This window comes from Bos taurus, chromosome 4 (assembly GCF_002263795.3).
Source record: "Bos taurus isolate L1 Dominette 01449 registration number 42190680 breed Hereford chromosome 4, ARS-UCD2.0, whole genome shotgun sequence".
Taxonomy (NCBI): domain Eukaryota; kingdom Metazoa; phylum Chordata; class Mammalia; order Artiodactyla; family Bovidae; genus Bos; species Bos taurus.
This window is the reverse complement of record NC_037331.1, coordinates 9,705,259-9,727,333: the sequence shown is the minus strand read 5'-3', so window position 1 is coordinate 9,727,333 and position 22,075 is coordinate 9,705,259. Positions and strand designations below refer to the sequence as shown.

General features: G+C 36.3%; 1 protein-coding gene across 5 annotated transcripts in view; it reads right to left on the bottom strand.

The window, feature by feature from the left end:
- Positions 1–1,507: 1,507 nt before the first annotated feature.
- The window catches only part of ANKIB1 (ankyrin repeat and IBR domain containing 1), a 157,915-nt gene continuing 137,347 nt past the window's right edge, over positions 1,508–22,075 (bottom strand). For 3 of the 5 annotated variants that reach the window (XM_024990530.2, XM_024990532.2, XM_059885440.1), the window contains 10 exons: positions 21,617–21,747; positions 16,673–16,807; positions 15,603–15,689; positions 15,448–15,514; positions 13,684–13,829; positions 12,514–12,692; positions 11,656–11,707; positions 6,107–6,221; positions 5,043–5,176; positions 1,512–4,685 (listed from right to left, as the gene is read on the bottom strand). In XM_024990530.2, the coding sequence (XP_024846298.1) occupies positions 3,945–4,685; positions 5,043–5,176; positions 6,107–6,221; positions 11,656–11,707; positions 12,514–12,692; positions 13,684–13,829; positions 15,448–15,514; positions 15,603–15,689; positions 16,673–16,807; positions 21,617–21,747 (1,787 nt within the window). In that variant the 3' untranslated portion in view covers positions 1,512–3,944. Of the gene's footprint in view, positions 4,686–5,042; positions 5,177–6,106; positions 6,222–11,655; positions 11,708–12,513; positions 12,693–13,683; positions 13,830–15,447; positions 15,515–15,602; positions 15,690–16,672; positions 16,808–21,616; positions 21,748–22,075 lie in introns of all 5 variants that reach the window. The other 2 variants (NM_001192052.2, XM_024990529.2) reach the window with 2 other exon arrangements.

Genomic DNA, 22,075 nt, shown 5'->3' with positions numbered 1-22,075 from the left:
TTCTTAGAAGAATGATCACATAATAATCTAGAAAGACCTGCTTCTGCTAAGTCGCTTCAGTTGTGTCTGACTCTGTGCGACCCCATAGACGGCAGCCCACCAGGCTCCCCCGTCCCTGGGATTCTCCAGGCAAGAACACGGGAGTGGGTTGCCATTTCCTTCTCCGATGCATGAAAGTGAAAAGTCAAAGTGAAGTCGCTCGGTCGTGTCCGACTCTTATCGACCCCATGGGCTGCAGCCCACCAGGCTCCTCCTTCCGTGGGATTTTCCAGGCAAGAGTACTGGAGTGGGATGCCATTGCCTACTCACATCTTTCCAGAAAGAAATCTACTGGAGAGAAGGGGATAATGACTGATAAGACAGTAACATACTGTTGCTAGGTGATGACCTTGTAATTACAACCACAACCCAGGGCTGAGATACAACTACTACTCAGCCCCAGAGCCAAGCACATGAATACTTTTCTCCTATGGAGTTTAATTTCAGCCTGAAAAAGGAAAAAACCCAAATTGGTATTATCATGTGATATTTAGATTCTAAAATTTTACTCTTTAGTAATTTACTAACTGTAACTTTTAAAATTATGATCAAATTTCAGTAAGTCTGAGACTGCAATTTCATTAACAGGTAAGCCACAGTACGTGCTATGTCACTTCAGTTGAGTCCGACTCTTTGACTCTATGGGTTGATTGTAGCCCACGAGGCTCCTCTGTCCATAAGATTCTCCAGGCAAGAATACTGGAGTGGGTTGCCATTTCCTCCTCCAGGGCATCTTCCCGACCCAGGGATCTAATCCGTGTCTCATGCATTGGCGTGGGGCTTCTTTACCACTGAGCCACCAGATTTTAATTTCATTAAGGTCAGCAACATGATCCAACGACTAAAAAGGGAACAGAAATGAGATCAGTGGCTGTAATAAACAACATTTAAAGAGTAATTCTGCATACTGACACTGGAGTTAAAGCTTGAGATCCACAAACTGACAGGCGCAAATAAAACGACGACTCTCAGAGGTTACCATGGGCACATGTTGTGAAGCGTCAGCTGGGGATCTGGGACTTGTGCCTGAGCACTGAAGTTCAGATGCTGGGGGCTGCTGTAATTACTTAAACGGGAAAGAACAATTAAATGATTGAGAAGCAGGCATTTCTATTCATATGGCATAAAAAAATTTTCCTATCCTAAGCAATTTCACAAACTATCTTAAAATTCTTTTTCTATGTTTCTATTAGAGACTTCAAGGAAAAACCGTAAGTTTTCTTCTGAAAGTTACAGTGATTAAAAATAATGAGTGCTGAAGTCACAACGTTTTAACACATTATCATGCAATGTTTTAGGCTTATCTCTGGGGTATAACATGCTCAGTAAGCAGGCTAGTATAGAAAATATTAGGAACTAATCTATTACATATAAGAACCAAATTAACCCCATCGTATTAGAGGGAATTTAATGTGAAGAAGATTAGCTTCCTGACTTGGTTAAACAAAGTCTATAATGAGACAAAAGTGAAGTAGTTTAAGTAATAAATGTTTAATCAAAGAATTTTACATATTATTAACAGCATTCATTTGGCCAAACATCTACACGTTTGTAGAATCCTATTGTATATAAAGTGGGAATGTATCAAGTATAGACTATGAAAGTGCAAATAACAAGTCAAGGTTAGAGTAATTTTTTCTTACATTATAAAATTAACTTGTTTACAAAATAGGCTTTGCCAAACTTTATTTCTGAATCGTAAAGTCAGTGACTGTGTTTTTAAAATATGTACCAAGGAAATACAAATTGGATACTGATCCTTTTCATGCTCAGGAGAGACCACAGAAACACAGGGAGCTGCACAAGAGTGTGAAACCAGAAGCCTCGACGACACTGCCAGCACGGCGCTCCTTCTCCCGGCACCGCGGCTCTGCAGCCGCCTCAGTGTGACACAGACTCCTCCTACTGAAAAATTACAACTTGATCTAAAAACTGATTGGTGTTGATATTTTCAATCTAAATTAAATTTGTAAAAAAATCCTTTAATGGACTATTTCAGTTTCATATACAGTAATACACTGTAGATAAAGGTAATATTTTCCCCAACTAATTTTAATAGGGATTGATATCAATCAATGTTTCTGATAGCTGGGGAAATAAAAACCAATGTGGACTTCCGATATCCATGGCACAGTAGCAATTCCCACACAGTTTATCCTAAGGGAAGAGGGGAATATTAAATACTCTAATATAATGTCTGAGCCATACGATTCGAAGTACAAGGAAATTTCAAAAGCAGGGTTTGGGACAAAAAGTAATCAAAAATTGTTAATTTCAGCTCATGTGGATATTAATACTAACATAACCTTTCACCCATCCCAGGACTTGCCTGTACAAACTTGGTACTGGAATTTTGGTATCTGTAGATTTCTGATAAGAATCTGGCAAAACATTAAATAGAGTGTTGCATATCTATTTTGCTTATGTTATGCTAGTTTTCGTAATATGTAAGTAAAACAGCGATTCCAACAGTTTATTCTAGTTTTAATTACACACTGTACCACTGTATCTTAATTACAACTAAGACCAGCATTTTCTTCACAGTTAAGACACTGGTAACTAGGAAGTTGATTTTTTCCAACACTAAACAGTAATCACACAGCAAATGAGTATTGTGCAATAGAACAAACACGTCAGCATTTGCGATTTAGTCAAACAAACCGATTGAACATTTAGTTGTTATATTTACTGTAAAGGCAAGGCCATGGGTGGTTTTATGGAGGTCTTTGCAATTCATACAGCATAGTTACTTCAGAAGAGACATTGAAGTTGGAATTACTTACTTGACTGGCAACTACCCATTGAGGTGAGGCAAAGGCACGGTAACATGTTGCGCAGGATGCTTTACTGAGTTTTTTTTTTTTTTTTTTTAATTATTGTGGGATTTACTATAACTCATGAAAACTCCACTTTTTTTTTTCTATTTTATAAAACACTTACCATTAAAAGTAATTGCACCCATTAGTAATTAGAATGCACTGTAAAATTGTGAAAACAAAGAACTATGATTGCACTTCCAATAAAGTGTCTCTTAAAATACAGCACCGCTGTTGCTAATCAACTGTATTTTAATATTAAAATAAACTGTTTTGAACAGCAGCATTAGATTTAGTTAACTTAAGCTACAGGCTACATTTATTTAAATGCAGTCTCCATGGCAACAAAAGCCCACTAAATTCTGCAACATCACTGCTACCAAGTGGCACCTGTTACTTCCAGGAAGGCTGAGACTGCTTGGAAGCCCTCCGGGACACGGCACACCTGCACGCCTTGTCAGCGCACGAGTCAGAGTTTGGCACGAGTAGACTGTAAATAGACATGAAAAGAGATCTCCGATTCATGTGAAATTAAAATCAATTACACTGTGGTAGACGCAGCGCTAAAGAGAAGCCTTGGCTACCTCAATTCACACCGCTCAGACAAAAAGGAAGAAGGAAAGTTACAGAAGAGCACAGAGAGATGGAGGAATGAAATATTAGGTCTGTCCAAAATAACTTCTGAAATGAAGAAAACTTTCAGTTTTTTTTTTTTAAAGGAAAAACCACCCAAGGATTAGAAAGTAAGCCTTTCATTTAATGTTCAATTTAAGTACTGCTGATCTAAACAGAGGACTGCATTTTCTTCGAATGTGGAATCTAAGCTATTTATTCCATTTGTGTTAATCTCTCCAGCTCTTCTGTTTGTCAGCGTAAAGGGGAAAAGCTATCCAATTAAATATAGAAGAAATTCCCTGTCAGGTTAAAATCAGAAATGAAGCTATACCATTCAAGGGAACTCCTTCACATTTAATCCTAATGTCAGTGGTTTATAATTAGTTGGAATTAAGTGGATCAAGTCTCTGTAAAGCATACTCCACTAGCATACCATCTGTACCTGCAAGTCACTAGAGCCCCGAGATGTGCAGTTCATACTAAGTGTACTTGTTCAGGCCAGTCACTTGAGGTCTGAGGTGTCTGACTTGAAACATCGGAACCATCCCCCTTGCTGGCGGCCTCATTACCACTGTCGCCAGCTTGAGATGCTGCTTCCCCAGCCAGAATATTTCCCTCCAAAGCATTTTCTTCTCCTCTTTGGGTTCCTCTACCTTCACTGATCGCAGCATCTCCAAACACTGAATCTTCTGGAGGCATCAGTTCCACATCCCTCACACCTTCTGACTCGTCTTTGACACAGGGGAGCTGAGAATCTGCACTGACTTCTGTAGCTGCTGGAGGAATCAGAGCAATACTTTGAGGGTTCATGTCATGAAACCAAGCCATGATATTGCCAAGAAGATTGTCATTGATGTTGGCGTCCTGGCTGGCTGAGTCAGGGTCACTGGATGAGGGGAAGAATTCACTTCTCGCCTCACTGGGAGGGTGGGAACTCAGGGTGTCAGTTGAAAATGGGTCTCTTTCTGCTCCTAGTCTCATGAGGCTGTCACCAAGTTCCAATAGCTCAGAGCTGCTCAATGCAGCTCGAGGGCTATCTGTGTTCCTGGGGACGGAGTCCAGTCTGGAAGGTAAAGAGGTGCCTATTGCCCCTAAGGATGCTTCATTACTGAGAAAGTCTGTACTTTCTTCATCGATGGCCAGCCCAGATTCTTGCAGAGATAATTGTATTGCAAGAAGTATATTGGGATCGTCTTCATCCAAGGAACTCAGAGCCTGAGGCAAAAGAAAGTAAAATTACTTCAAAATTTAAAAGGAAAAATGATTGAACCCAGTGAGGTCTGCCACTGTTCTTTTACCAAACAGATGATTAATAGTACCTCTATTTATACAGAAGAACTTTTTGACCTACTAGAATCTTATTTTAATTTTCTCCTTGCCCATGCTAAAGAGAAAATAAATTACTTAAGTGTAAATCTGAAATAGAAAAATCTTTCCCTGTAGTACAGCTCTGAAGCAAAGATTGTAGAAGGGAAGGGAGAAAAAGGAGAGCAACAGAAGTAAAAATAGGAAGCCAGGCTCAAGGGAGAAAGAGCAAAAGGCAGGGGCGACGAAGTTGCCCAGAAAGGCTACCTGAAGAGAGTCCTGGTTCTCGGAGCGACTGGCGGGTGTGTAGTCACGCAGGGAGGAGGTGTGCAGCGCACTCATAGATGCAGAACTTACCACGGAGGTGCCTGGCCTGCGGCCACCGCCACCTTCTGGGAGATCTGTGTCAAAGCAAGCAGTGCCAGAGAGTTTAGTCACATCAGGCCTCGTACATCTTTTTAACTAAATCAATGACTTCTCTTTGAGCGCTGGTGAAAACCCGGGGCCACAAGTTCACTTCATCTTTCAGAGATTTTTCATCCATAATGTCTCACCACAAGCAACAATATATATCTAACACAATTATTTCAAATCCATGATCAGGCTTTACAACTTTAGATTATACATCGTTCTATTCATAAAGGCAAGTGCTACCAAGTGTTTGTTTTTTTCCCCTTAGGCAACAAGAAAGGTGTTTTAGTTTTCAGAGTTCTTAAAACTAAAGAATTTGCAAGTTACAATAGCCCCCAAAGCTAATCTTTAACCCTGTCGATCCTGATATATTAAAGATGAGCTGCTGACACTGCTGTAGTTGGAAGATTTTCAATTAACAATTTAATATTTAAAGGATGATAAATTATCTTCACTACTAGGAATTTTAAAAATGTTGATAGGAAAACTGAGGTTAGGAGAAAAATATTTCAGGAACACACTAAGAGTAACCAACAGCTACAATCTATCAAGTGCTCGCTGGGTGCTATTCGTATTTAAGGGTTTTACAGACACTGCCTCATTTAATGCTCACAACAAGCCCACAAAGCGACACTACTGCTGTTGCTTCTTTAGAAGGAGGAGACCAAAGCTTGGAGAGGTTGGGGGACTAAAGCTTCACAGTGACATGCAGCAGAGCTGGAGGCATGAGCTCAGGTCTGTCTGACTCCCCAGTCCATGTTTTTAATCGCCCTGGTTTTCTGCATCCTGTGACATTAGAAGCACCTGCATGCTGACTGTATACCTAAATTACAAACTCTTTCACAACATTTAGATTCGCCACTTTTCGAAGACATGCAAGAGAACTAAGAGATTACAACAAACGCAATGCAAGGACTCACCTAAAGTGCTTTCACTTGGCTCGTCGGGGTCTGGAGGGTTACTCAGCAGACTGTGCACGTCTCCTCGCCGGCGCTGTTGTCTGTGCCTCCTCCGATACTGAAATTCAGCATATTCCTGCATAAACCACAGGTTATAAAACACGGGAGAGCATGCACATTTTAAAATGCAAATAAAACCAACCATACACTTTTTTTCCAGGAAAAAAATGTGTGATTTTATACACAGATTATAAAATCACTTGGCTTTAGAAAAAGAAACTTCAGGTTTTGCCATGCCAAGGAAAACAGAAAAGGTAAAATGGAAAAGAAAAATTTTACATAGCCACTGTAGCTGTCTGAATAAATTCGGAATACTTGCAAGCTCCAATGCTAGATCGTAACTGAGCCTCATTTCATATGCCTGGACCTTGTCATCTGAAGTTATAACTAATATCAGAAAGATTTTACTGATATGAGTTAGGCCCTCTCTGGAGGTCTGGTTTTTAAAAAAGGACTGTGATATATGCAACAGGAAAACAAAAAAAAAAGGAAAAACAAAAGCACACACAGTTAAGTACTTGTTAAGATTGATGGATCTGGTATTCTTTGAGACTACTACAAACCATATTCACTGCAAAAAAGAATATGAGGTTACCTTTAAAATAAGGTACTACTTGGCTTCCTTCCTGTGTTAGTTCATATGTAGGGTGATGCCTGGGCTGTAGCCCAGGCAAGGCAAAGTGTTTTCAATTTAGCATATGGGAAGACACAGAAGTGGGCAAATGTCCCCGAGCCTATTTCACATTTGTGATAACAGTTTTAAGTGGGTTTGCTATCACTGGAGGCAGAACCTGGGACTATCTGCTATCATCTGGGTACACATGTCGTTTTCCAGATTTTAGTGACAGACAGACCAGTGTACATGATACCAGCATGTGTGTGTTAGTCGCTCAGTCGTGCCCAACTCTGTGTATTCTCATGGACGGCAGTCCACCAGGCTCCTCTATCCATGGGATTTTCTAGGCAAGGACACTGGAGTGGTTTGCCATTTTCTTCTCCAGGGGATCTTCCTGACCCAGGGATTGAACCTGGGTCTCTTGCACTGCAAGCAGACTCTTTACTGACTGAGCTACCAGAGAAGCCCTGATACCAGCACAAAAAGGCTAATTTTGAGAATCATTGTAGAATCTTTGAGTGATACACACTAAAATATGATTTTAGTTTATGATTTGTGATTATCTAGTTACTATGATTATCTAGTTACTCTAGAATATTCAATATGATTGTATTGTGAAAGTAACAGAAATAGATGAGAATAAGTTTTACAATCCCAGTAAAACTTTCACATCATATGACTCAGGTGAAATTCTCCTTTATCTATGTAAGTAGCTGGACTCTAATTAAAGAATGGAAGGCAACCTATCAGGTTGGAAATAAATGAACATAAGATACTACAAGTGTCCAGAGAGATTAACCAGGTTCTTTAAAATTTACTGCTGAGCTGAGGCACTGTTTCCTTTTTTCCTGGAGGCTGGTGATCTAAAACTGGATGACTGTGTCGTCATGGTTCACAGGACCACCAAGTACTACCACATTTCTCAGACAAAGATGGCAACAAAATATTATGCCAGTTTGAGACTTATCTTTGTGATCCACACAGTTAAAGGCTTTGGCATAGTCAATAAAGCAGAAATAGATGTTTTTCTGGAACTCTCTTGTTTTTTCGATGATCCAGCAGATGTTGGCAATTTGATCCCTGGTTCCTCTTCCTTTGATGCCAAAGCCTTTGATTGTGTGGATCACAATAAACTGTGTAAAATTCTTCAAGAGATGGGAATACCAGACCACCTGACCTGCCTTCTTGAGAAACCTGTACGCAGGTCAGGAAGCAACAGTTAGAACTGGACATGGAACAACAGACTGGTTCCAAATAGGAAAAGGAGTATGTCAAGGCTGCATATTGTCACCCCGCTTATTTAACTTATATGCAGAGTACATCATGAGAAACGCTGGGCTGGAAGAAGCACAGGTGGAATCAAGATTGCCTGGAGAAATATCAATAACCTCAGATATGCAGATGACACCACCTTTATGGCAGAAAGTGAAGAAGAACTAAAGAGCCTGTTGATGAAAGTGAAAGAGGAAAGCAAAAAAGTTAGCTTAAAGCTCAACATTCAGAAAACTAAGATCATGGCATCCGGTTCCATCACTTCATGGGAAATAGATGGGGAAACAGTAGCTGACTTTATTTTTTGGGGCTCCAAAATCACTGCAGATGGTGATTGCAGCCATGAAATTAAAAGATGCTTACTCCTTGGAAGGAAAGTTATGACCAACCTAGACATCATATTAAGAAGCAGACATTACTTTGCCAACAAAGGTCTATCTAGTCAAGGCTATGGTTTTTCCAGTGGTCATGTATGGATGTGAGAGATGGACTATAAAGAAAGCTGAGCGCCAAAGAATTGATGCTTTAGAACTGTGGTGTTGGAGAAGACTCTTGAAGAGTCCCCTGGACTGCAAGGAGATCCAACCAGTCCATCCTAAAGGAGATCAGTCCTGGGTGTTCTCTGGAAGGACTGATGTTGAAGCTGAAACTCTAGTACTTTGGTCACCTGATGTGAAGAGCTGACTCGTTTGAAAAGACCCTGATGTTGGGAAAGACTGAGGGCAGGAGGAGAAGGGGATGACAGAGGATGAGATGGTTGGATGGCATCACCGACTCAACGGACATGAATCTGGGTAAACTCCGGGAGTTGGTGATGGACAGGGAGGCCTGGCGTGCTGCGGTTCATGGGGTCACAAAGAGTCGGACATGACTGAGCGACTGAACGGAACTTGAGATTTATCTTTAGGAAGAATCTGTTTACTTTGTACACTTGGTGATGGTACAAAGTTACTCAGAATTAAATAAACTATTTCATAGAATATATGTATTTCCATTGAAGAAAACTAAATAGTTGAAAAACAACGGTAAAAGAAACTTGTTATAATTATTCTGATAAAAAAAAATCAAATGGCATTCTCTCACCATGTGATAGACTTTTAAAAAATTGTTTTTATAAAAGTAAACTCGTCTGAAAACTTCCATGGATTCCTAAGATCTCCAAGTAAGCATATGAAAGGCTTTAGTCAGAATACTCCAATAGGTTTGAGAGTGTTATGGCTACAGAGAAGAGTGAGAAGTTCTAGGATTTATAGGGGGAAAAGCTGCCAGGAGTTTTTTATTATTGTAAATAATAACAGCCACCGTTTACTGAACACCAGTTCTGTCAGTGACTAAAACAGATGCTTTAATCTTTCCAGAACTTCCATGGGGGTAGATATCAGGATCCATACTTGAAAGATGAGAAATGAAGGAAGGTACAGCCTAAGCCGACCTTAAGTTATAGGGTTAGACCTTGAATTCTGGTGTCCCTGAGACATCTTGATCACACTGTCTCCTCTGGGCTCCACTGCCTTTGTTGTTGTTTTAGTTGCTCATTTGTGTCCGACTCTGTGCAATCCTATGGACTGCTGCCTGCCAGGCTCCTCTGTCCATGGAATTCTCCAGGCCAGAATACTGGAGTGAGTTGCCATTTCCTTTTCCAGGGGATCTTCCCAACCCAGGGATCGAACCCATGTCTCATGGAGCACCTCCACTGGCAGACAGATTCTTTAACACTGAGCCACCAGGGAAGTCCCACAGCCCTTAAAGTGTCACAAAACAAATACTGATGCTTGTCAATGACTCATTCAATTTAGCTTAAAAAGAATAAGATGTAATTAACCTTAACAAAAAATATAAATTCAACCTAAAAGTCTATTGAAGTTTGGTAACATTATTTTTTTCATAATCTATATAAAGGCAAAGAACTAATTTTCAAAGATATAATTTTGGTAGATACTTGATAATCACACACATGACAAATTTTAAAATTTCATGTGGCATGGTAATTCTTTGGATTTTCAATGTTTATACAAAAGCTTGGTGCTCAATGTGCCAAATACCTTAAAGAATAAAAAAGTTTAATTATTCTTAAGAATAAAATATTATTTATAATTTCACGTTTTTTCAATCCCTAGAGAACAAGAGCTCAATAATTTTATTTAGAAATATTCACACGTGAGATAAAAAGCTTCTCTATTTTTACTAAAATGAAATTGTGTCAATCATATTAGTAGTCTCTCAATATTCAAGGACAAATATTTTGAAATTCTTTAAGTTACTGCCATAGTCAGACGTCTCAAGATGATGCATACCTGATTGTGAATATATTTTTGCTCTATTGTGTTTCTACCTTGATACTGAAATCTTTGTACTCTGTTTTTGATAACTGAAGCTTATTTATTCCTCCTTTAAGGTGGAAATTTTCCAAACTATCCCCAAAGCTGAAATTATAACACAGAAATAATAAAGTATAGGTTCAAGTAAAGAAAAGGTTCATAATTTGTTCTACAATAGAAAATTCATTAATATATCAAAAATTCTTTAAAAATTTAAGTGACTTTAAAATTTTCATATCAGAGCTCTAAGCACAAATTTTTCCTCAAGTCAATGCTGTTTTGGATATATCTACCAATATCAAAAGGCCACAAGGTGATTGCAAGTATTCTCAGCAGCTGAAAAGAGAAAGTATCTGATTTAAATAAACCACAGTCATTTATGAGTAATAATCAATTCCATTGTCTTTCAGTTGCAGATATTATATGGGCTATAAATGATAAAGGTTTCATAGTTTACAAGAATTAAGTTAAAAGGTTATATCAAAGTGTCGAATGGTGTACTGTTGTGTGAAGAACAAAGTAGAGAGAACTGCTAAAACCATTTAAAATCGACTCAACAGTGACAGTGGCAATTTAAATCTCAGAAAATAGCAATGTGTTTAAGATTTTCACTTTATCTTGTTTTTGTTGCTATTTGCAGTATTATGGACCTTCTTATTTTAAAGTGGGATATAAACAACAATGAAAACAAGAAGATTGTGAACATCTTAAAGAGAAGCAAAGAGCATATGATCAAAGCATTCTTTCTGCATAAAACATTAATGTTAAGCTTTCACCTAACTGACTATAAATCAATTCTAACAGGTTGTTTCAGTAACTTAAAAAAACAGATTTTGTATTTATGCTTTTTATAAATTCAGACTGAACTAATACATAAAATTCCTATTTCTGTTAAAGATATTTTCCAAAAATATACCCTAAGTTGGTCTCCCATAATTAAAATTCAGTAATTAAAAATTATAAGAGGGGGTATGCATTTAATAGTGTGATGATAATTAAATATCATAAGAAGGTAAATGTAGGCTCTGCTGAGGCACTGTTACAATAAAGGAAAGAAAAAACACTGTTTACAGCCTCAAAGGGATATTTAGAGAATAGAAAAAGTGAAAGGGAAAGTGAAGCTGCTCAGTTGTGTCTGACTCTTTGCGACCCCATGGACTTTAGCCTACCAGGTTCCTCCGTCCATGGGATTTTCCAGGCAAGAATAAACAAATGAGGGTGCAAATATTAGCAGGATTGCACTAAGGAAAATTATAACTGACCCAACCCAACCCAACCCAACCCAACCCCCACAAAACAATTACCTCAGGTGATGCAAATCCTAAATATTCCCAATCCCATGTTCCACCAGCAAAGCTACAAAGAAATCAGACACACCATTTGATTCTTATCAGTACAACAAAGTTCAAATAATCAGACCCTTGTCCTTTGAACACTACTTCTAACTCCTTTGCTTGGAACTTGCTTAACCAAAGACCAACTACTGAATATAATTAAAATAATTCTTTCAAATTCTATGTTGTTTTATGTTTATGTAAAATGGTGGAAAATTAAAAATCACCATGCTATACTAGAGTATTTTTTATGATTGCTTCTATTTTTAAGTGTTTATATAAAAATAAGGGTCCAAGAAATTTCTAATCCTTATAATTAGTACAAATAAGAAAATATGCTTCAATTTATGTCAGTATAAGTATCTGAAATAAAACAACCAAACTCAACTGTTCTTTAATGGATGAGTATGTGGATCAATTACAAAACTTTACTAACATCAGATTTCTAATTTCCTCACAACTTTTTACCAGAAAATATAAGTATGACGATAATAAGTTGGCAAGCCTTCCAAATTCTACATCATGTGTATGACTATCAAAATGACACATTAGAATGCTTGAATTATGAGTTCATTGAAGTGTGAAATTTACCTACCTTAATTTAGTCTGAGAAAGTGCACAATGACCAACAAAAAATAACAAGAAAAACAGAAATAGTACTGGGGGAAAAAAAAAAATCACCAAAAAGAAGTTAACATACTTTTATAAGCTATCAATATTTCAGGTATAAGTAACTTTCAGGAATATGAATCCCAGTTGGACAAAAAATACACTTGCTGCCTCTGTGGCTGGTGCTAGGGTGAGGTTCACAGTGTGTATCTTTTTTACCTGCGTCGTGGAGCTTCTGGTGAGTCTGCAGGAGCAACTCCCCGAGCCACAGACGCCAGGAACTCTTGCCTTTTCTGCTGTACAAGGCATGCCGCCTTGATGATCTTGTGGCGGGGTGTGCGAAGGTAAGGCCTATTGACTTTTTGGGCAAGGTCTTCAGTGACCATTTCTAGGTCTGTCTATGTTAAGAAAAAACAAACAAAAAAATTATAGGATAAATGGGTAAGTCAATAGCAAATTCAGTATCTATCTGGTTAAATCTAACTCTCTTTTGAAATCAGAAAGTAATCCAATTATCATAATAACTTCCAATTTAACAAGTTTCTACTTTGTAAATTTTAGGAAAACACCATTCATTCAACAGGCATTTATAGCAATGTAGTTGGTATGGATTACAAAGCAGTAGTGAGTACCGCAGCTATATAAAAAAAGTTTATAAACTTGCCTGTGTGAAAAAGAACTAATAAAATTCAAAGCATTGTACATGCAAGTGAAGGCCACATGGCATAGACTTTATGTAAATACTGAAGGAAGGTGAGGCAAGGCAAAACCTTTGGGATCTGGGGTTACGTCTGGAAGACCTCATGGAGAATACGAATATCAAGCATCGAAAGAAATACAAGACATAAATTAGTAGAGGGGAGTTTAAACGGATGATAAAAACATCCGTAGCAAGAGGAGAAAGTTTGGTTACTCCAAAAAAAGAGGAATGTATAATATACTTGGTTGGCTATACTCATGTCAGTTGGCTTAATTAAATGTTTTATTTTTTAAAAGTACGCTAAGTTTTTCTTTCAGTTGCACTGTTAAAATGAACTGGCAAATACCAATGTTCTTGTCTAGTAAGTGATGCTGTTAGTTTCACTTTTGAAGATAAAATTCTATCAGGCCAGATTTCAACCTCAACCAGTTTAAAATAAATAACTGCAGTGGGAAATGCTTGCCTAGCTCAGAGCTCACTCAAATCTACATAGTGACAAATTCAAACATAAAGAAAATTTCAGTTTATTACTGTAACTTTTGTTTTATTTAAAAAACATTCTAAAAATGGAAACAAAATTGTTAATTACACTCTAGTAAAATGAAACTTAGTTGTAAAGCGGTTGAGAAAGGAGAAAACCTGTTTTTCATCATAACTGCATTTAAGTTTAATAAAAAAAGATATCTTACTTGCATGAGTTCAAAAATTTCTTTCTTTGTGCTTTTAAGTTCTAAGAAAAATCCATATGGATAAGAACACTTAAGAATGCGTCGAGTTTTTAAGAGCACATGAACTGCATCTTCAATGAAAGTGGTATCTGGACAGGCTCCTTCAGCTATAAAGTAAACCAGGCATGGTAAAAAAATTTCTTTGTAAATATGCTGTTATAAAATTAAACAACTAAGTTTTCTCCAAGAAGAAACTGAAGAAGCTATATCATAATATTTACTTGAATCAGACTAAAAACCTATGTAAAACTCATACATTTTGCATTTATGTGACCTGCATACATTTATAAATGGAACACACCCCTGCAGTATCCCAGGAATGCAGTCCTAAAGGAAAGCATACAATGATCCTGGATTCTGTTCTCACCCTGTTTGTAAACAAATCTAGCTTTAAGTTCTAGGCTTTACTAAGTTTCTCAGGTTGTCCCTAGCAGAATTTAGAACAAATGCCTTCCTAAGTTCTTAAAAAAAAAAAAGAGTCTAATTATAAATTATGCTTCTGCAAAAATGATATTGTAAGGTAAAAGATATAACATTGTGGGGGAACAACTGGGTAGTGAACGCTATTAGCAGTAAATGAACACTTCAGGGAGAGAGAGAGCAGAAGAAGGGAAGAGTAGCTTCATTTCTTCCTTTCTGAATCTTCTTTTGATTCTTTCTTATATCTTACTATGCTGGCTAGAACCTCCAAAAAGTTGAACAGAAGCAGCAATTCAAATCTACAAGTATTTATTTTATATTTACATGTTTTGGGCACTGTTCTAAGTATTAGGGACACATCGGTGACAGAACATACTGTAGAATCTGTGAGGATTTTTTCTTTCAATTTTTACTGTGGACAGTTAACACTTCAAGAGTTTACTACTGGCTTGATATAGTTATGTCACTAGTATGGTCTAAGAACTAGTAATTAACACGGAGATTAAGCTGCTATTAATGCTTTTTGTCCCATTCTAAGCTATTTAGCTTACAGTTATTGTTTTAGTAAGGAAGTTATTCTCATGAAAAGGCTGTTAGTACTCACTACTTTTATAAAATGGACCAAAAAAACATAAAGATGATTGATTGCATTTTAGGCTTAAAACCTTATATATATAAGCTATAATTTAAAAAATATGACTTTTTAAAACAAACATGCCAGAACCTGTATGCTGTATAGTCACTGTGAGGTATTTATTGTATTCTAATTATGTAACTAGAATTCAATCCATTCTTAGGAATGTTCTTTCTGAACTTCCATTTTAGGGACCATAAGTAAGGGCTCATGCCTTTCTTTTTGACTCCAATGTCCATTATTTACCAATGAGATGATTTTCTCCCAAACCTGTACTTGACTTCCATTCCATAAGGCACTCTGCTAAATTTCTCAAGAATCTTTGGGAGTTAGTCATACAACTGGACAGCCTGTGAATCCTGCTCTGTTGACTAGGTCAGGGATGCCTTTTCAGTCCATATACTTTTGCCCACGTTGTAGAGCATCAACAATGGTGCAGAGTAAGCAAAACCATGATGTGTGCTGAGGAGAAGGTGAGGTAAGCCAGGTGGAAAACCTAATCAGAGGCCTCAAATGCTAAATTGCACTCTGGACTTCAAAGAACTCCAAACTACCAAATGAGCTAATGGAGATAATATATTCCTTTAAGGGTCTTAATCTCCTACCAAAGAAGTGACTTAAGCATGACAGATATTTTATATTAACTATCATATATATCACTTATAACTTACTTTCTTTGAGAGCTCTACTCAATTGCTCCATCTTTTCTTTGGCTGTTTTAAGAAGGCGTTGTTCTAACTAAAGAAATAGAAATAAACATATCATTTTCTTTCTTACTCACAACAGTGAGTATTATACAGTACATCTGAAATGATATAGGACATACCTGATAGCTATGTTCATGATTTTTAAATCTTGTATAATAGTGCATGAATCTGTCAAGTTCCTGAAATCGCTTGTGTTTTTTTTCAGCCTAAGAAACAGAAGTCCAAATGACTTTTATAATATAAACAAAAGTACTAGCTATTAAAATTTGGCTTTTTTTGACCACACACAAAATTTTTATTAGTAAAAGATAGTAATGCATACAAATTTGTTGCTTGCTTTGTTGAGAAAATAATAACCAATACATTTTAAACGCTTTCCAGGATAAAGTCTTGCATTTGTATTTTCTGTGACAAACCACTGAATCCACTATTCCCAGAGTGTGAGGTAAATATGTCTCTCAAGCCCTATGGTCATCAAATCTTCAATGTTTTATTATATTGTTTATTGCTATGGACAGAAACGTGTCTCCCATCAAATTCATATGTTGAATGTCTAACCCCCAACGTGACTATATTTGGAAACAGGCCCTGTGGTATCACCCTGTGAGGTGATAAAGGTGGAACAAGGTCATGAGGGTGGAGATCTAATCCAACAGAGCTGGTGCTCTTACAAGAAGAGGAAGGGACACCAGAGCTTGCTTTCTCTCCTCCCTGTGAAGACACAGTAAAAAGACAGCTGTCCATAAGCCAGGAAGAGAGTCATCACCAGAAACCGAACTGGCACAGATCTTGATCCTGGGCTTCGTAGTCTCAAGAACTGTGGAAAACACATTTTTCTCATTTGAGCCACTTGGTCTATGGTATTTTGTTATGGCAGCCAAGCAGACTAAGATACTTACTGTATGAAATAACATAGCATATTGTTGATATAATGTTACAATTATTTTTAAGTCATTTTAGAGTTATGCTGGGATATATGTCTTTTCTGATATTACCCATATAAACAAGAAAAAATAAAAAAAAAAGAGCTCAGGCTTATAGAGCCATTTTGTTTAAATTAAAGGCTACGTAAAAGTGTATTGAATTTAATGCCTCATTACAATAAAGGTAGGAAAAGAAGAAATGCAAAATACTTCCACTGGTATTAAGTGGCTTAACCAGAGGTCTTGGCTTAAACAGTTTTCTCTACCTCCACAGTCATTTCCTTGGATTGCTCCTCCACATGCTGAATGACTTCATAGCGAGTACATCTATAATATCCTCCAGTGGAAGAACTATGTTTTTTCCATTCTTCCAGACAAATCCAGCAAAAGTCATACTTGCACTGCAAAAGAAAACATATGTGCAAACATCTCCCCATGTTGGTATGCAAATTACTTTTCAATTCCTAGTTAATCAATCAGTTAAGAGATTAAACAATCCTGCCTGTGTGACCAGGGACACAAACCTTCTCAAAGACAAGCCCTCTGTTTCAGGTCTTCTCTGAAGGCCTTATCCGCACTATGGAAAGATGTGGGGGTAGTTTAAAATTATTGTTTATAAGGATAAATTAAAATATAAATAATAATATTAAGTAATCTCAAGAAACCTTTAAAAATATCAATATGATACTCTTTCCAAATAACAAAAACAGATACTGACAAATGCTTCGTTTTTCACGTGCATAGTAATCTTACTTTGGTCTCTAAAGCTCTACCAGTGTATTTGAAAACTTCTGTTGACTTTGACAAACTGGTTTTGAAAATGGGAGTAAATTAAAAAGGTCTTTAATCAGAACATCTAACAAAAAACCTATTTCTCATTAAAAAAATTCTTTAATTACTGTAATTTTCAAACAATGCCAAAAATACGAGCATTCCAGTATGAAAATATATCCTTTTTTTCTCTTAAATGCTTATGGATTTTGAGTCAGAAAGATCTTCCTAATTAAAATCGATGTTTTCTCGCGGTACGTTTACAGCTTATTTTTAAAAAATATTTACATCTTTGATCTATTCAGAATTTATCTGGGTATTCAGTATGAATTAAACTTTCTCCCATGCAGCTGTCCAGTTGTCTCAATACCATTTATTACACAGCCCACATTTCTCTTCTGGTTGGCGATGCTTCCTTTTTCCAACACTAAATCCCCATGTATGTATCTATTTCCCTGGGCTTTGTTTCGTTGATCTGTAGATTCATGTACCAGAGCTATGCTGTTTTAATTACTGAGCCTTTAGAGTGTGGCCTACTATTTGGACATGGCAACCCACTCAATACTCTTGGCTGGCAAATCCCATGGACGGAGGAGCCTGGTAGGCTGCAGTCCATTGGGTCGCTAGGAGTCGGACATGACTGAGTGACTTCACTTTCACTTTTCACTTGGAGAAGGAAATGGTAGCCCACTCCAGCGTTCTTGCCTGGAGAATCCCAGGGATGGGGGAGCCTGGTGGGCTGCCGTCTATGGGGTCGCACAGAGTTGGACACGACTGATGTGACTTAGCAGCAGCAGCAGCAGTTCCTCCTCACTGCCCTTTTTCAGAGTTTTTTGGCTCTTATTTTGTTTCTCCATAGGAATGTTTGAATTAACTTGTCTAGATGAAGAAATAAAACCTGCTGGTATTTTTGTTGCAATCTTTCTAAGAACTCTGTTAGCTTTCCATTTGTTTGTCCACTTCTAAGACCTAAAGATAGGGGTCTTAACATTTTCTTCAGGTACTCTAACACATTTCTTAAGCTTCTTTCTAGATAAAGGAAGTCTTTTCTTTCAGCATATACTCTATCTGGATGTTGCTGGAACACGTGAAGGCTATTACTCTCTGCATATAACTTTTGTATTCTGCTAGTTAATTAAATTTTTATTGTTTGCAATAGTTTTTCAGTTGATTCTGTGGGTTTTCTAGGTATACAATCATGCTGTCTGTAAAAACAAGAGACAGTTTTATTACCTCATTTCTAATCTTTACATCCTCAATTTCTTTTCACTGTTGAATTATGTTGACTGGTATCCTCGGTCCAATGTTAATAATATTTGTGATGAGAGCATTTTTATGTTGTTCTCAATTTTAGGAGAGTACCACTAGTTTCCCCACTAAATACCATGCTAATTTTTGGACTAAGGTAAATTTATTTTTGTCATACTTGAAAGGAAAATTTTGTGTATTCCTATTTCTTTGTGTGTCTTATAAAAAATGGTTGCTGAGTTTTTGTTAAATCCTTTTTTAGCATCTACAGAAAATTTACATAGTTTTTCATCTTGTATCTACTAAGATGAGGTACAGTAATAGCTTTTAAAATATCAAACCATTCTTATATTCCTGAAATAAACCCCATGTGATTAATTACCTTTTAAAAAATTAAAAACATGTTTTTTCATTTGGATATAACTGATGGTCAACTACTCTTCTAATGTACTCTGCTGGATTATATTCACTAGTATCTGTATTTTCTCCTCCAATATCTTATTTAGGACTCATGCATTGTTATTCATAAGTAAGACTGATCTATACTTTCAATGGGGATTCCAGGTGGTGTTAGTGGTAAAGAATCTGCTTGCCAATGCAGGAAACTCGAGAGAGGTGCATTCGATCCCTGGGATGGGAAGATCCCCTGGAGAAGCAAATGGCAACCCGCTCCAGTATTCTTGCCAGGGAAATCCCATGGTCAGAGGAGTCTGGCGGGCTACAGTCCTTGGGATTGCAAAGAATTGGACAGGATTCAGTGTGCATGTGCACGTGCACACACACACACACAAACATTCAATATTTATCAAGTGCTCATATCAAGGCTCTACTCATTTTATAATAATAATCTAAAAGTTTCCAGGTTTTCCCTTTTTCCTATTTGTCCCAGAAACAGTTCAAATCATATTGAAATTACTTATTCCATAAGTTTTGATAAAATTTTATTGTGAAACTGTTAGGGGCTATTGCTTTTAAAGAAGACATTGTTGAAAAAAACTCGTCTGGGGAGTGAGGTTGTTTGGATATTTCTTCTAGGGTTAGTTTAATAAATTAAATTTTCTTAGAAAATCAATCCATTTCAAATCCAAGTTCAAATTTATCTGAAAGAGTTGAGCAAAATTATCTATTATTATTTTACATTATATGATAAGAAATTTTACATTCTATGATAAGAAAAAGAAAATAGAACTTTGATAATTTGTAATTTTTCAGTTGCAGCATATACATTTTCCACAGAGCCAGATCAAATTTCAAGTGATTTAAAACGTGTAAGAATAAAATTTAAATAGTTTCCTAAAAAATCATCTAAAGGGAAATGAATTGAGTTAAAAAAAAAAATGAACCTATTTTTATATTGCCAAATCTGTCATTATTTTAAAATGTTTCACAATTTGATTCCAGATAGTAAAAACTATCTATTGAATAATAATAAACACTGAAGAACTAATAAAGGCATATTATCATTTAGTCATTGTGTTATAATATGGATTCAATTACATGTGACTTCTTGTACTACCTTAAAAGTTTAAAAAAAAAAAAAACCTCTAAAAGCATAAAAACTTTTACTTTCTAGATGTCTCCTTTTATGTCATAAGAATGAAAGAATTACTCATCAGTTTCCTCTGTTGAATGCAAATACTAAAACAACAAAATTCTGTAAAAATTATCCTTCAGTTAAAAAAAAAATTATCAGAATGAGATAGGGCAGGGCTTGAGTTTGCTGGAAATCAATGTTGTTTGATGACGTACAGAAACTGACCATAAGAAATAGGTATGCATTTACATACATATAATTTTAAATCAAATATTAAAAAATGTTGAGCAACAACAACAAAAACAAGACTATTCTTATAGAATGTAAGTAAGTGCTCCTTTTAATATATAACAGAAGCTTAAGCAAACTTTAAGATAAGTTACCCTGTATCATTAGCCTGATTAGTTCATGAAAATATTTATTTACTTGATATGTATTCATCAACTACTTACTGTTGGTGAGTGTTATGACTGAAATAAAGGTAACAATGGTGGATTTGGTCTTTTTATTAGTACCCCATCTGCTGATTTTTTTATGGTCAACCTTTTGTTGTGTAAAAAATTTTCTTTTACACATCTATGTAGTCTGTATCAGACTGTCTAAGAAAAAACTAATATGAATGTTGGAAATACAACTGCATATAAATGAAAGAATTTTGCTCCGATCAGCTGAACTAAGAAAGCACTCCTGAGCATTCAGAACACTGTACAAAGTTTTTCTTCTGAGGAATCACTGCTGTCTCACTAAGACAATTCACTCATGTTAATTTATTATAATATAAAATCATCTGGCAACTGTCATTATTTTTGAAGTCATAGTAATGATTATTAGCTTCAAGGTAAAAAATCAATAAGTACTTAAGATATTGATGTATTTTATCTAAATCTTAACTGTATGGGTTTCTTTCACATCCTAAATCAGAATAATTATATTGTTCTTCTCTCAATAATTTTAAATAAATATTTTTATATACATGGCATTTCCAAGGATAAGGAAAAAAATTGAGACAGTACAATTAAACAAAAACAGTCATGAAAGTAGGCATGGATTAATAAAATATTCTTAACTTCTAGAATATTTCTTTTAAATACAGTAGTTTCTTTCTGTGCAACTAAGTCAGAAGGGTAACCTTTTAAAAGTAATTATTAATTTTTAGCCAAGAGACATTTTCACTTTCAATATAGTAATAAGTTACTTATTTAATTGACTGTATTAGCAAACTTAAGTCTGCACACTGCTTTGGGCACTTTTCTTATACAGGATTTAAATTTGGGCTTAAAGGGTTCGCTTGGGGCCTGATTTGAACCTCGAGACTAAGCAGTGTGCTCCAAAATAAGCTTTGTAACATCTCCATGTAAGGTGGCACTTGATCATTTACACATTTACATATACACAGAACTCTCTTAGGATCATGGACTCCGGCATCTCTGATCTGGACAAGGACCATGGAATCCTTACCTTTGTTTTTAACATTCACCATGATTGTAAAATTTAGTAATATACATCAACATTTACATTAATTAACAAAGAATGTGGAATACAATCTCCTAGAATCACTCTGAAAGACAAGATTTTTATGCTTACAGTATTTTTCCTTTGGATTCACAATCAAATTAAGGTTCTAACCACAAAGCAAGTACAATCCTCTTTAACTTACCTTAGCACATTGCATGTGATTGCATCCCTCATTCTTCTGTATTGGAGACTTACAATTCGCACAAGGCTTGGAGTTAGTTAACAACCAGAGACAATTGGCAGCATCTTCATAAGCTTCACTGACTCCTACAACTTTGGGGTATTAAGCACAAATACAAAAATAAACAATTTAGTGTACAACTTCAGATGGAAAAACACTCAAAGTCTTCTTTGCAGGTTGCCTCTCAGTTTTAAATATATATACTTATTTTTCTATCAGAGTCTATGGTAAAGTTTTTAACCCATGATTATTTAAGATAAACTAAAAATGAATCCAATGACATGTCTAGAACTAAATTCATTATTTTCCCCAAATCTCCTTTCTCTACCTCCTGTGCTGGTAAATGATTGATTATCTACCCAGAATCAATCTAGGAAGAACATGATCTTGGACATCTTCCTCTTTGCCTCATCTGCTGTA